The 16,718-nt window shown below is 39.8% G+C and overlaps 1 protein-coding gene across 1 annotated transcript; it reads left to right on the forward strand.

The window, feature by feature from the left end:
• The first annotated feature begins 781 nt into the window (after nt 1–781).
• Nucleotides 782–16,547, forward strand: LOC149003988 (ABC transporter C family member 3-like). Its single transcript, XM_089167808.1, has 10 exons — nt 782–4,043; nt 4,409–4,495; nt 4,574–5,227; nt 5,311–5,475; nt 14,154–14,448; nt 14,546–14,760; nt 14,959–15,264; nt 15,549–15,612; nt 15,753–15,992; nt 16,070–16,547. The coding sequence occupies exons 1-10, from the start codon at nt 1,653–1,655 to the stop codon at nt 16,159–16,161; spliced, it is 4,509 nt and encodes a 1,502-aa protein (XP_089023934.1). The 5' UTR covers nt 782–1,652; the 3' UTR covers nt 16,162–16,547.
• Nucleotides 16,548–16,718: the final 171 nt, after the last annotated feature.

A 16,718-nucleotide genomic window follows, 5' to 3' on the forward strand; every position in this document is an offset into this window, starting at 1 on the left:
GTTGTCCAGGTTTCCTGGCTTATATTCTTTTACTTAATGATATGCTTTTTAGTTCTCGACAAAAAAAAAAGTGTCATTATTTGGTGTATGATGTTAGCTGCAAACGATCTCCAAGATTCAACAGCCAAATATAGTCTATCAACATAATGAGGGCATTTCTAGTTTACAAGGCTTTTGCCTATGTGATTTCTTAGGAGGAATTTAGAACATTGTTGCCATTGCTTTGAGATCAATTGTTTCTTAAGGGGGGAGGTTGTGTGAAACATATGTGTCTTAATATCATAGAAGAGAATACATATGATGGTATAAAGAGATTTCCAAGTCCCAAAATCTAAAACCCTAAAATGCTCAAAAGCTTTACTTTTTTTTGTGGCCATCATCAAACTAACTAGTCATATCGATTGGGAATCCTCGTACCAAAAAAAAAAAAAAAAGATTCGGAATCCACAGCCCAGCGAGAGGGAGAGGTGTGGAAGGGATGTACGTTTAAACCTACGAAACTTGTTTTGCACGTTTAGACTTCTTCACTTATCATTTTTAAGTGGATGGATGACATGATGGGAATCTTCTTTAATTTAAGTCGGTGAAGATGACATTGGAATTCCAATATTCAAATGACATTGGAATTCATTGTGGCTGACCAAAATTGAGACTCGAAGAGAACCTTATTTTACAATTTTTCTTTTTGCGAAGTTCTACGGATGGAATTTGGTATATACTTGTTGAATGTTGATAGAATTGTTCATTACTTGGAGATGGGACTATTATATATACTAATCTCTTCAAGAAAAAGCATGGATAAGCAACCTTTCAATGATAATCACTATTTATTTGAAACAACTTTATCAAGTACTTGCAATGGTAATGCTTTTTTTTTTTCATTTTCCTTGATTATCAAGCATAAGTTCTGAGATGCTGTGTAAAGTTGTCTGATTTCAATTCTCTTACGCCATTAAAAAGATTGATTTTGACCTTCAATGGCTGTTTTCGAGGCAAATGGAAAGGAATATTATCTTGTCGGGGAAAGAAAGTGAAAGAGCCACCTGCATCAAGCCATCAACTCTGCAAGTGCGTTCCCAATAAAGCCTTGGTCATTGAAAAGGGGACTTTTAACTTTGACAAAACCCTAAACAATGTGGCAGGCCGCATTCTGTGAAGCCCCCCGATCAGTGTTTCCTCGTTTGCCCATTGGTTGATATTTGATTTTCCAAAAAACTGAAAACCAATTACTGACAGTTCGGTTGCACTTTCTCCGCTTCTTCTCTCTAAATTAGCTTTGATGCAAGCATTGGTCGTTGATCCTTATTAAACTATTAAAAAGAAAGTGAATGCTAAAGATTCTCCTTTCGTCTACCTCCACCTCTCAATACTTTTTCTTCCCTGTAAATCAGGAGAATAACGCTTTCTCGGATTCAAAAGCAACTTTGCTACGTTCTGTTCTACTGTTCTACTCTTGTCTGGTCAATTAATTATTCTCATCAATTTCAAACACTAGCAGACCAATCTTGGGGCGCAAGTTAACCCTTGCCCAAGTAAGAGCCGCCTTGATTCTTTCACCCCATTTCTTTTTAGCTCTCGAACCAGAAGTAAAAATTGAGAAGACCCCTTTACACTTCCCAGTGATCCAACAAAGAAAGAGAACGAGTGCAGTCATGTCAGCAATTTTCTTCTCAACCGCTATTACAGTAATGTTCAACTCCTCCCCTGCTGCTCAATTCCTTAAACCCATATTTCTGCATGGCTTTTCTGCTTCTTCGCACCTTGTTTTCATGCTGCTTTTGTCCATTTATTGGGCTTACAAGAGATTTTCAATGCCCAAACACGAGGGTTCGATTCAGGAGTTGAAGCAGGGTACTTTTATGTACTACCGTTCGGTACTTTACGTCTGTTTGTCTCTGTTTCTCTTTAATCTCATTTTTTGCGCTTTAAATTACTTCTTCTGGTATAAAGATGGTTGGTCTAATGAAAATATTCTTACCCAGTCAGATTTTATACTCAGAACACTTACTTGGTTTGAAGTCTCTTTTTTCTTGCATTTCCAATTTCCTTCAAATGAGCTAAGGTTTCCCATCCTATTTAGGATATGGTGGGGCTTCTACTTCCTAGTGTCGTGCTATTCTCTTGTTATTGATGTTGTTTCATTTAAGAAACATGAATTCTTACCAACCCAATCTTGGATTTCCGACGTTGTCTCTGTTCTTGGTGGTTTGTATCTCTGTTTTGCTGGGTTCTTTGGGAAGCACAGAGGAGATGCCCGTCTTAGGGAGCCCCTTCTGGATGGTAGTAACAATAGAGCAAATGGCGTGGAAGAGCCAGCCAAGGCTATTGGCAGTGGCAATATAACTCCTTACTCAACTGCTAGTATTCTTGGTATTCTTACTTTCTCTTGGATGCGACCTTTACTCAAGGTCGGGAAAAACAAAACTATAGACCTCGAAGATGTTCCGCAGCTTGCCACCTCTGACACTGTTAACAGGGTCTTCCCAGTTTTCAGAAATAAGCTTGAATTGAATGGTGCCCGTGGTGATGGTACAGGCAGTTGTAATCAAATAACCACACTCAAGCTGGTGAAGGCATTGATCCTCACAGTATGGGGAGAAATTTTATTCACTGGTGTATTGGCCTTTATGTATGCGTTAGCTTCTTATGTTGGGCCATTTTTCATTGAAAGTTTTGTTGACTATCTAAATAGTCCTCACCAAGACAAAGGCAAAGGCTACATGTTGGTTTTGACATTTCTTATCGCAAAGTTTATAGAATGCGTGTCGCAGAGACACTGGTTTTTTAGGGTGCAGATGGTGGGGATTAGAGTCCGTGCTAGCCTTGTTGCAATGATCTACAGGAAGGGTCTCAATCTTTCAAATGAATCAAGGCAGGGTCACACTAGTGGAGAGATTATTAATTTCATGAGTGTTGATGCAGACAGGGTTGGTACCTTCAGCTGGTACATGCATGATATATGGATGGTTTTTCTTCAAGTTGCACTTGCACTGGTAATCTTGTACAGAAGCCTTGGGCTTGCTTCACTTGCTGCTTTGGTTGCTACTGTTTTTGTGATGTTGGCAAATTTACCACTGGGGACATTGCAAGAGAAGTTCCAAGGGGAGTTGATGAACTCAAAAGATAAAAGGATGAAAGCAACATCTGAGATTTTAAAGAATATGAAGATCCTTAAGCTTCAAGGTTGGGAGATGAAGTTTTTGGCTAAGATAGATGAGCTCCGAAATGCAGAGTCAGGGTGGTTGAAGAAATTTCTTTATACTTCAGCCATGTCAACTTTTGTATTCTGGGGTGCTCCAACATTTATATCTGTGATCACTTTTGGGGCGTGTATGTTAATGGGGGTTCCCTTAGAGTCAGGGAAGATTCTGGCTGCACTTGCAACATTTAGGATATTGCAAGAGCCAATTTATAATCTTCCAGATTCAATCTCAATGATGGTTCAGACAAAGGTTTCCCTTGATAGGATTGCTTCATTCCTTCGTCTTGATGACCTGCAATCTGATATGGTACATAAGCTCCCTGTTGGTAGTTCTGAGATTTCAGTTGAGATAATTAACGGAAATTTCTCCTGGGATTCCCAGTCCTTTGTTCTCACATTGAAAGATCTGAACTTTCAAGTGTACCATGGCATGAGGGTAGCCATTTGTGGTCCTGTTGGCTCGGGCAAGTCAAGCTTGCTTTCGTGCATATTAGGGGAGATGCTTAAGGTCTCTGGAACTATTAATTTGAGTGGGACAAAGGCTTATGTTCCACAATCACCTTGGATACAGAGTGGCAAGATTGTAGATAATATATTGTTTGGTAAGGAGATGGACATTGACAGATATGATAAAGTCATAGAAGCATGTTCATTAAAGAGGGACTTTGAAATTTTGCCCTTTGGGGATCAAACTGTAATAGGAGAGAGGGGCATAAACTTAAGTGGCGGGCAGAAGCAAAGAATCCAGATTGCACGTGCTTTATACCAAGATGCTGAAATTTATCTATTTGATGATCCTTTTAGTGCTGTAGATGCTCATACTGGAACTCACCTTTTCAAGGTAATTTTTTTTTTCTTCTTGCTATAGTTTGTTTTAAAACATTTGAAGTATTCATTTTGGTGATCTTTTCATTCCTTAGGTACTGGTGTTAGACCCACTATTTTGATATAGACAAAAAAAAAAAAAAAAAAAAAAAAGAAAGAAGAAGAAGAAGAAGAAGAAGAAGAAGAAGAAGAAGAAAGAAAGAAGAAGAATTTTGGCCATATATAACAACAACTAACACACTTAAAACATGGAATTCAGGCTTGCCTATTCTTATTTTAATTAGTCGTTGTCTAGGTGATTAACCTATAGTATTGGATCATATAATGATGCTTCCTGGAACATTGCTACATTGTCTTATAAATATTTTTTTTATATGGCAGGAGTGTTTACTTGCGCATTTGCGTTCAAAAACTGTGATTTATGTTACCCATCAAGTCGAATTTCTACCGTCTGCTGATCTCATCTTGGTGAGTGATTTCTTTCTTCTTTTACTGACTTAATCATTTTATTTTAAGGATGTTTTTTAATCTCTTCTTGTTGGATAGGTTATGAGAGGAGGTAAGATTACTCAAATAGGAAAGTATGAAGAGATTCTAAGTTCTGGATCTGACTTTATGGAATTGGTTGGTGCACATAAGAGTGCTTTGGCATCCTTGAATTCTACCGATCATGATGTTTCTTCTGAAAATGTAGTTACTAGGCAGGTTGTTGGTAATGTAGGGTATTCTGAGAACACCTTCCAACAAGAAGAGGACAAGAGGGAATTGGTAAATACTAAAACTGAAAAAGTAGTTGGGCAAGAAGGCCAACTTGTCCAAGAAGAAGAGAGAGAAAGAGGAAGGGTTGGTTTTTCTGTCTATTGGAAATATCTTACAATGGCATACAATGGAGCACTGGTGCCATTAATATTATCGGCAAACATTTTGTTTCAACTCCTTCAAATCGCGAGCAATTATTGGATGGCATGGGCAACTCCTGTTTCAAAGGATGTAAAACCTCGTGTTGAAGGGTCTACACTCATTTTTGTCTATGTTACTTTGTCCATTGTAAGCTCTCTTTTTGTACTTGTGAGATCTGTGCTAACTGCAACTGCTGGATTCAAGACAGCCACACTACTCTTCAACAAAATGCATTTAAGCATTTTCCGTGCCCCTATGTCATTTTTTGATTCCACTCCAAGTGGACGGATTCTCAACCGAGTAAGTGTGTAAATACATTTTTTCATTAGTTTTATAAGGTGTTAATTTAAGCATTTGAAATATATTATATACATTACATACAGGCTTCCACAGATCAAGGTGCAGTTGATACTGGTATTCCACTTCTAGTTGGGTCATTTGCCTTCACAGCGATGCAACAACTGGGAACCATTGCAGTGGTGGCACAGGTTGCTTGGCAAGTTTTCATAATTTTTATTCCTGTGATCGTAATCTGCCTCTTCTACCAGGTAGTACTTTCCTCACTTTCTTTTCTTATTGCCAAAATATTAAATCTAGCTCTGTTATCTTTCCTCATGCTTTCAAGGCCAATTTTATGAGTTGGTTCAAACTTATCTATCCCCTGAATTTTGTTTTGGAAACTAATTGTTTGATTCATGCCTGATTTAATTTGATGGCAGTTCCAGACAATCTGTGATGTGATATTGTTGGTTTAGACCTTATTTTGTTGTTTATACCCCTACCAACCCCACCCCTACCCCTCCCCCCCCCCCACCCAAAAAAAAAAAAATGTATATACTTCTCAAAATTTGTTGACATTCATGGAAGTTTTCTACTTCAGATTGCACATATTCACCGCAATTGGACCCATTTCAATTATTTGTGAACTACAATAGTGATGCATACTATCTTAACTTGGTACCTTCTCAGGTATACTCGTGGTAGTTTACAAGTCAATCAAATCATTCTGCCCCTGACAGTGACTTCAGAACCTTTCTGCTTTGCTACATTAGACTATGTATGTGGGTGAAAGCAAGATAAAAAATCAGGTTGATGACTCAGCCAAAATGATTTGCTGTGGTTGATTAGATTCCTGGTCCTAATTTCTGTGTCTACATCCAGTTTTAAGTGAGGAGAAAACTTATAGTGACCAAGGAACTCATCCGAGTAGGTATTATTGAAATTTAAGAGATTCAAGGTATGTTCTGGATATGAACAGTCCAGTCAAGAACTCTTATCTTGTATTATTGGGGTTCCCACTATGAGTTGTGAGTGATTCCATTGGAGAACAAACCAATTTCATGACTACAAAATTATATCTTATATTTGCATTCCATTCGTAGAAAATACCTGTGCATATTTGGTACATTGCATTATCTTCCAAATACTATCATGCAGGATTACTTAAAATGTCCAACTGTCCATTCAAAGTCCATCTTCCACCATAAGTGTGCTGGGTTCAGCCAAGAAGGGATTATCCATAGCTTTTATCATAAGGTTTATGCACCGTGTTCTGCATTGCAAAATCACTTTCTCAGTGCTAGGACAATTAGTTCCTAGCTGGATTCCATTTTTCTACTCACATGTACCTCTCAACTAAAGCAAAACTTTTTCAATCCTTTGACCTTAACTGTTTCCCTATCAGGTTCTCGACAAAACAGACCTTCTTTCAAGGTGATTCAGTAAGCATGGGCATAGATATAGTAGTCCCTTTTCATCACCCCTTTTCACCTTGTATGCACCAAATGGATTATTTGTGGACATCCTTTTTTATTAGAAATGGATTCAAGACCAGTCCACAATTTGCATGGTTCTCTATATTTGCTACAACTGCTTATGTTTCTTCATTCTATTCCAGTTCAAGAAAACTAAGATTTTGCATGATCAATACCTGAGCTACCTTGTATAACAGAACTCTGCACCAAAGACTGCCTAGAACCCTGCTTTGACTCTGCCACCTCTTTGGCCCAAAAAAATTAGAAGTAGTGTGAAAAGATGATGGTGGATTTATATTGCACATGGCTATCCGAAAACACAAATGTTAAGAATCCCTAGGGAACAATCTGATGATGCCAGAGGTGTAACCTCATTTTCATGTAGATGATCTGAAATTTCCCTCCAATTACCAAGTTTTAGTAGGGGCCAGAAAAATGACATTGGTGGATCATATCATAGGTTTCAGAAAAGGTGGTTTAACTACAAGCACATCAATCAAATGCAAGTTCATTTTCTTGTCAATTGGCAATCTCATTGTCAAGGAGATTTTGGCTGAGGATGCTAAAAGTGGATCTTGTTGACAAAGGTTTGGTGGTCTTCAATGTGATGAAGACCGAAAGAGTGAAAAGGACATATCCACTTCTCGAGGCCCTGCTATGGCGGGGTCTTGGGAGGGTCATAATATAGACAAACTTACCCTGACTTTTTTGAGCAGGCTGTTTGTCACCCATGGGCCATGACCACATGGTCATAGTGGAGTAATCTTTACCATTGTACCAAGGCATGCTGATGTGAACACAAAGACCCCCTGGCAGAAACCTTAAGTGGGGCCCTTGGATGGCTGCAAGAAGCCGCCTTAATCTGGCCAAACCCCTAGTAGGGGTATTTAGGGCAATTTAGCCCTCTTTTGAGACCTGGAATTATTTCCAACTCTACTTCTAGAGTTTGAGTTTGTTTTGATTTCTTAAATTGAGTTTGTTTTGAAGTGATCTTAGGAGTTGTATTTTGATTAAAATTGGTTTTCTTGAGTCCTTAGTTATCTTAAATTGGCACGTCTGATTAGGAGTTTTAATTAAAAGACAATTCAGCATGTGCTTGTTTAAGTTAACTTAAAGTCTAATTTCAGCATGTGTAATTAGTTATAATAGATTCCAGTCCAAGGGTTTAGGTCAAGTGGTGGGATCCTTGTTTATTAAGGATTCCCACATAGGTTCCAAGTCTTTAAAGGCTATAAATAGCCAACTAGTCTTTGTAATTCTTCAGTTTTTGATTATTAATAAAGTTGATTAAGTTTGAAGATCAGGTTCCTAGTTGAGGGGGCCCTGGTTGAGTAAAGTTTGTTCAAGTTCAGATTCTTCTTCTTTATTCCAGCAAGCTTCAAGAATTCCACAAGCAGCCAGCCATCATTCCTGCAGAAGCCAAGCAAGTAGAGAAGCCCCCACCCCCATCGCAGGCCCTTTCAGGCCTTTCCTCACCTTCAACAGCACCCTTACTCCCCTCCCCGACATCCTGCAATGGCCCCCTGCCTTTCCCCCAACTCTTCCCTAGCCCCATGACTCCCCCACCCTTCATCCTTAGTTCTTCCCCAAGGCAGCCCTAGGACGTCTCCCCCTGAAACTTCCCATTCCCAGCCCCTTATCCCCCCACTCTTTTGCCTCCATTAGGATTGCACCTTTCGCAAGAAGGCAATCCTTCTGTTTCCATCCCTTTAAACCCTATTTCCTTAGCTTTAAGAAAATTCTGCATTCCATCTCCTTCCTCTAATTTCTGCTACTTTTCTTAAGCGTCTGAAACCCTAAAAACTCGTACAATTCAGACCTTCCCCAAGTCCTAGAATCATTTAAAACTAAATCTGAAACTGCTGGGCAGCAAGACAGTCAATTCTGAAACTGCAGAACAGCAAGACAGTCGCTTCCATCCTAACCTAGCTGAAACAACTCACCCCCCCCCCCCCCAAAGAGGGGGGGGGAAAAAACTTAGTTTTGAATTTAAGTTGAAGTTCAATTCTGAATACTTGTTACAGAAGGGGTTTTTCAGAGCATAGGATACCCTAAACATTCTGAATCAGCCTTCCTCTTTGCTGGAATTCCTGGGCAGCCCCTAGATTTAGGAAAATTCTCATATTACCTTAACCCTAAATCTGGGTTTATGTCACCTGCCCTCAAAGACCCCCAAGAGTGGCCCAAATATCAGTAGCAACATCCACTAGATGATACATCTATCCAGTTCCATCTTTCTTGTAAATCTTAAGCCTATCAAGGTGGAAACTTAGTTTCATTGTGACCAGAGTACGAAACTATAATGATATCATGTGTGGAGTTGTCTCCGGCCACTTCACTTGTATAACGAGGCCTGGATTTTACAAATAGTTATAGTTGTATTGCTATGGAGGAATGTGAAATAGTTTTTATTTTTCTAATTGAGGTAACATTGAAGGAAATTATATAACAATGATATTATGTTTCCATGTCGTCTCCTCTCTTCCTCACCATTATCTATGGTTTTAACTGGCCCCACGAGTGTTCCCCCTTGTGGGATGATCTTCGCTCTTTAGCACCCTCTTTGGAGGGGTCCCCTTGGGGTATAGGCGACGATTTTAAAATTGTCCGGTTCTCGCATGAGAGAACTGGCGGTAACCCTCCGGATCCGGTGGTTGTGGATGCCTTTAATTTGTGTCTTGAGGATATGGGTCTCTCTGATCTTCGCTAGTCTGGCCATGTCCTCACCTGGCAGAATAAGAGAATTGGAAAAGCCCGCATCGCCTCCAAACTCGATCGTTTCCTTGTTAATGAGTTGTGGCTCTCCTCATTCCCTGCTTCCCATACCTATTTCTCCCCTCCCAGTCTTTCTGACCACTCCCCTTGCTCTCTCTATATTTTAGACCCTCTCTCCATTGGTCCTAAGCCCTCAAGTTTTTCGATATGTGGGTCTCCAGCCCTTCCTTTCTTCCCATTGTCACCAAGGCCTGGAATCAGCCGGTCCACTGCAATTCCCTCCTCATTGCCTTGGCCCGCAAGCTCAGAAACACCAAGCTTGCTCTCCGCTCTTGGAACTCCACTTTCGAAAATATCTCCTCTTAAGTCTCTTCCTGATGCTCTGATCTCTCTAGGATCCAGCATCTCCTCTATGGGAACCCCTTGGACCCCTCTCTCGCTGAGGAAGAGAGATCGCTTTCCCTTAGCCCTTTCTTCCTTTGACAAAAAGCGAGAATAAAATGGCTTGACCTTAGGGATGCTAATTGCTTACTTTTATTGTACCCTTAAAGCTCAAATTTCAACTCCATTCCTTGCCTCCTTTCTAGGAGCGGATCCTGGATCTCTGACCTTCCCAACATTAGGAATGAAGTTGTCTTTTTCTTCTCCAGCCTCCTCTCTCCGTCTTCCCTCCCCCCGGCCCCCTTCCCCCCCCCCCCTCCCCCGATTAACAAATTCGTCTCTCCTTTTGATCTTGATTCTCTCCGATCCATCCTTTACCCTAAGGAAATCATTTCTACCATCCACTCTCACAAAGCCAATCGAGCCCTTGGCCCTGACGGTTTTAGTATGGGTTTTTTCCTGTCTACTTGGGACTTCATTGTAAACGATTTTGTCCATGCCATCTAAAGCTTTTTCCTCAATCCTTCCCAGCTCTCCTCCATCAACGAAACTTTCCTCTGCCTCATTCCCAAAAAGCATGGTGCTTTGTCTTTGACTTTTGCCCAATTTCCCATTGCAATGTCATCTACAAATTCATTTTCAAAATCCTTGCTCATTGGATGAAGAAGGTCATTTCCCTAGCTTATGAGCCCTAACCAATCCGCCTTCATTTTGGGTCGAAGCATCTCAGATAATATTCTCCTTTGAGGGGAAATTGTTCAAGGCTTTGATAGACTATCCCATTCTCTAACTGCTCTCCTGAAAGTGGACCTTCATGAAGCCTTTGATCCTATCCGTTGGGATTTCATTAGTGAGGTCCTCTCAGTTATGGGAGTCCCTCCGAATTTTGTCCACCAAATTGAGATTTGTATCTCTACCCCTCATTTCTCCGTCATCACTAATGGCTCTCCTGCAGGCTACTTTCCCTCTAGGGTAAGAATTCGCCAAGGATGCCCTCTTTCCCCCTATTTGTTCTCCCTTAGCCTCGAGGTCCTCTCCTGTATCCTCCAATCCAGTACAGATCAACACCTAATCTCTCCTATCCCAGAGTGTAGATCTACAAATCTTACCCATCTTGTCTTTGTAGATGATCTCATGATCTTCTCCAAAGCTGACCATCAATCTATTTCCACCATTCTTTCCTCCCTCTCCACATTCGAATCTCTTTCCGGTCTCCATGTCAATCTTAGCAAATCTACTATATTTCTCTCAGGTGTCTCGGATTCCACTTGAACATCTCTCTTGTAGCTCTCAGAGTTTAGTCCTGGCTCCTTCCTTGTGACCTACCTTAGCCTTTCTCTCATTCCCGATAGGCTCACCCACCACCATTGCTCTCCTATGCTTGATCATATTAGAAAAAAGCTTCAGCTTTGGAAATAAAGGCTTTTATCATTTGCGGGAAGAGTCGTGCTCATTCAATCCGTCCTCCAATCTTCTTACCTTTATTGGAGTGGAATCTTTTCCATCCCCAAATCCATTATTCTATCCTTGGAATCCATCTTCTGTGCCTTTCTTTGGAAAAGCCAAGAATCCTCTCGATTCCTACATCCCATCTCTTGGAATGCGGTTTGCCATCCAAAATTTGAGGGAGGCCTTGGAATCTGACACCTCCTTGATGTTAACATGGTCTGTCTCCTAAAGCTCATTTGGAAGTTTGCCTCTAAGCAAGATTCTATTTGGGTCTCTTGGGTTTATTCTTACCTTCTCAAGCAGGACTCTCTCTGGACCGCTTCTTGTGCCTTTAATCCATCTTGGATATGGAGGAAGATCTTACTCCTTCGTCCTCGCACCCTCTCTGCCATCTCTTCCCAAATCTCACTTGGGCCTCCATCCTTTTTTGGCTAGATCCTTGGCATCTGTTGGGCGTTCTCTACACCCTCCTTGACCCCCGAGCTGTCTATGAAACCCATATTCCCAAGTCTACCACCCTTGATACCTTCATCTGCAATGGGTCTTGGTCCCCTCTCCCCCACCCCAGTTTCACACACATTTGGAATGCTCTCCCTCCCATCCTTAGCTAGCCGTGAGATACCACCATTTGGATCCCTTCTCCCTCCAAATGCTTCACCACATCCTCCGCTTGGAATCTTCTTCGATCCCCTAACCCTCTTGTCCCCTAGTCCCATTTGATTTGGTTCAAAGGTCACCTTCTCACCCTTTGGAGAGCTCTCCACCATTGCTCTCCTGACCCAATCCTTCCTCATTAGCCGCCACATCCATGCCAACCCTAGCTGCTCCCTTTGCTGGAATGGTTCAGAGGACACTGACCAACTTTTTTTCTCCTGCCCCTTTTCCTGGCCCCTCTGGGATAGAATCCTTGCCTCCATTTGGCCCCGCTCGAGATGCTTGCACGGATTTGTTCGTGATTGGACTTGGATCTTGAGGAACTTTGCCGGTCACTCCATCTGCGATCGCCTAGGCAAGCTAGTTTTTGGTGTCACCATCCATCACATTTGGTGGGAGCATAACCTCAAAAGATGGACTTCCAAATCTCGTTCTTTAGACTCGATTTGGAGAGCCATCTATTTTGATGTGTCTTTTAGATTGCTTTCTATCCCCCATCCCCCTGTTATTGACAACCCCAAAAATATGTTAATCCTTAGTTTTTGGGGTTTCAGTTCCTCTTTTATTTCCCCTCTTGAGCTTTGTGCTCCCCCCTGTTTCGGTTTCTTTGTATGCTTCTCTTTTGTGTTGCTCATTGCCTTAATTTAATTATTTATTCATCCAAAAAAAAAAAAAAAAACATTGAAGGAAAATGTAGATTGAGCAAAATCCAAAGCTGATACACCAATGTCTGGGTTCTAATCTGGTAAGCATATCCATTATCTGAATGTAGACTGATATACCATTGGATATTCATCTTAGTATCCAAGTTTGAATGTGTTAAGGAGTCAAATATATGAATTTGAACCAAATGACATTTGATTTACTTTCTAATTTATAAATATGAATAAAATTATTAAAATATGGTTGTATATAATTATTTCTATTTGATGATACAAATATAGAATATATAATATATATTCAGCCTACACTATAAATAAGGCTAATTTCATGTACCCTTTATTAGATATCATAATATAGTGTATCCTCCACATTTTTTTTATTAAAATGTCAATTACATCCCTAAACAAACGGCATTAACTTAAAACACAAAAAAGAAAGCCATTTCACCCCTTTTATGGCCTTTCATGAGAATCATAACCCATCTTAATTGATTATTCTGACCTTATCCTATCTTGTCTTCTTCTTCTTCCTCCTCCTCCTCCTCCTCCTCCTCCTCCTTGGAACTCTACCATGCACCATGTATACCAACTTCCTGACCTGCAACCCAATCCTACTGCAACCCCAACCCCTCCTCTCTATCCTAATCCAGCCATCCTGTCTTGAGTATTCCAAAATAAAACCAATCTGAAAATTCCAGACTAAAAAACATCAAATCTGGAAAAATCTCAGCACTAGTATGAGGAGTTTACAGTTTGAAATGCAATCTTATGGGAGCAACTAAGGTGTTCCCTATAAATATCTGACTTGTCCAGGTGATATGAATTCAAACAGCAATTATATGACTATTCTATTCTCAATATGTTACCATTGAGGTAGTGTCTGAATTCATTTCAGATATCTGACTATTTATTAGATGTCCTTGTAAATGGATGAGTCTACAAGGAATCTGAATTTCCACTATCCATTTACATTTCTGGGAAAATGGTATACTTTTGAATTTGTAACCTAATGTACTAACTCTAACCATGAGTAGGTCTATAATTTCTTTGATCAAGCCAGTTATCTCAAAATACTTGCCCATTTCTCTATTCTCAAATGTTCAAGACTGCCAACAAAACATTTCTTCGTTGCTAAAACCAAAAGAGGATCAATCTCCTCAAGTTCTTCATGAATTGAGCGTCTATAAAGGCAACAATCTCATCATAGCTCAATTGAGGTATTATCTAGTTGTAATTCAATTTTTTATTTTTTTATTTTTTTATTAGAGTGGTGGGAAGATGTGAACATGGAGGCTTGAACCCAAGACTTCTAAGTAGCAATGGAACTTTTAGGCATCATATACTACCAAATACACACAGCACTTTACTAGTTGCTGTAGTTCTTCAAGATATGAAGATAGTCCCGATATGAGTCTGTTTTCCTGTTTTGCTTTAGCTTGTCAATGTAGCAATTTAGACTTGGCTAGTTTTTGTAAATTCCTCATCAATAAGATTATCACATTCAGAAGAAAAGGAAAAAAAAACGCTTATGCTAATTTTATTGTTGCCTTCCATATGTTATAGATTTATTTCATTGTATGTCATGTTCTTTATGACTCGTTATTTTTGCAGCAATACTACATTTCTACGGCACGAGAATTAGCACGGCTAGTTGGAGTATGCAACGCTCCGATAATACAACACTTTGCTGAATCTATTTCAGGAGCAGCAACAATCAGGAGCTTTGCTCAGGAATCAAGATTCATGGACATGAATCTCAAGCTAATAGATGATTACTCTCGCCCGAAATTTTATAATGCTGGGGCAATGGAGTGGTTATGCTTCCGCTTGGATATGTTATCATCCCTCACATTTGTCTTCTCTATGGTCTTCTTGATTTCAATTCCAAAGGGAGCGATTGATCCTGGTACTCAAGTTAAACTTGAAATCTTATAAATTGTACTTTAGGGCCCTTATGATTGATAATGTGTACTTAGATATTTTCCTTTCACTTTGTTGTACAGGTATTGCGGGTTTAGTAGTGACATATGGACTGAATTTAAATATAATACAAGCTTGGGTCATATGGAATTTCTGCCAGCTTGAGAACAATATTATTTCTGTTGAGCGAATACTTCAATACATAGGCATTGCTAGTGAACCACCTCTTGTTTTAGAGGAGAACAGGCCTGATCCTGATTGGCCATCATATGGGAATGTTGATATTGTTAATCTACAGGTAATCCTTGTCCTTTTTTATACCATTGCTTAATACCTTTTTATGTTATCTTTTTTTCTGAATATATTATGTCAGAAACAGGTTGAGGTAGTGAAGTGGGATCTTTCTTTCAATACATGTTGTCTAATTGGATAACATTTTTATAGAGTGAATTGGTAAAATCATGGTTTGTGTGGTTAATGATTATCGTCTGTGTAGATCCGTTATGCCCCACACATGCCTCTTGTATTGTGTGGTCTTACTTGCAATTTTCCTGGAGGGCTGAAAACTGGCATTGTTGGACGGACGGGAAGTGGTAAATCAACCCTCATTCAGGCACTCTTTCGCATTTTAGATCCTGTAGCTGGTCACATTATGATAGATGGCATCAATATCTCCACAATTGGGCTCCACGACTTGCGGTCAAGATTAAGCATCATTCCACAAGACCCAACCATGTTTGAGGGGACTATGAGAAACAATCTAGACCCACTTGAAGAGTACACAGATGCACAAATTTGGGAGGTTGGTACACTTACAGTTAAATAACACTCAATTCAGCTACATTAGAACTTTAGAAGATGAAAACAGCCACTGGTTATGGTTTCTATGGTTGGGACAGATTAAAATTGACAACCTAATTTTGTTGATCCTTTAACATCTTGCTTGAAGCAACCTGGGCTGTCGATGCTCTTTTCTGTTCTTCCCAAGCCATCCAAGTCATTAGATTATCGAGACATGCTTTGATGGTTTATTATCTTTGATAATTGTGGTGTTAGGTAGCTGACATACGATATATGTTTTTTCAGGCTCTAGATAAGTGCCAGCTTGGAGATGAAGTTAGGAAAAAGGAAGGAAAACTTGATTCTGCAGGTTTGGTTCTACTCATATTTGATGTTATTAGTGTTGTACTATTATTTTGATTAACCTATCCAATAGTACACAATCCTTTGGTGCTTCCAAAATTGTATAACTTCTTTGGTGCTTCCAAAACTATGCATGTTATCTTACAGTGACTGAGAATGGAGAGAACTGGAGCATGGGCCAGAGGCAGTTAGTGTGTCTAGGCCGGGTTCTACTAAAAAGGAGCAAAGTATTGGTGCTTGATGAAGCTACTGCTTCTGTGGATACTGCAACTGATAACCTCATTCAAAATACGCTAAGGCAACAGTTCTTGGACTGTACGGTTATCACGATTGCACATAGGATAACATCTGTTCTAGATAGTAATATGGTCCTACTTCTTGACAATGGTTAGTATTAGTTTCAACTTTATCTCCTATTTTTTCTTTTATGGTGCTTTAGTTAACAAGTGTTTCATTTCAAACAGGCCGTATCATTGAGTTTGACTCTCCAGCCAAATTATTAGAAAACAAATCCTCATCATTTGCAAAGCTTGTGGCAGAGTATACTCAGCGGTGAAAATCCTGATTTTGAAACTTTAAACCGATATTTGAATGTTAAGAATACAGCTGGCTCAATCAACAAATGTGCATAGCTTGATGATGATGAAAAGTATTTTGAGCAAGATGGTGAAAGAGGGCTTCGGGTTTGAATTCATTCGAGATTTATGCTTAATAATCATTAATCTCTATTGGATTCAATGAGCATGAGGTAGCCCATGTTACTAATGGAATATATGTTGCCTTGCAAGTCAGCTGCTCTATATGCATATATGGAGGGTGCAGAATATTCTTTTGGTTTGAGGCTTTCAGCTCTAAGTTAATCTGGAGCCTGAAGAGTACTTGTGGAATGCTGTACAACGGAAAATAAAGATATCAACAACAGTAAAGCGTTGAATGTCATTTTTGATAGTTGCAGAGTTTTTTGGCTTTTGATGCTCATGATGTAAAACTTCCTCTTGAATATTTGTCTTCTTACTCGAACGAAAACATTTGGCCTGTTTATTTTAAAAGTCCAAGACCCAAACAACGGATGCCAGCGGGGATGGTGATCTGTTTGCTCTGATTTCTGATTAG

Source organism: Hakea prostrata, chromosome 9 (assembly GCF_041222555.1).
Source record: "Hakea prostrata isolate BN-2017 chromosome 9, UWA_Hpros_2, whole genome shotgun sequence".
Taxonomy (NCBI): Eukaryota; Viridiplantae; Streptophyta; class Magnoliopsida; order Proteales; family Proteaceae; genus Hakea; species Hakea prostrata.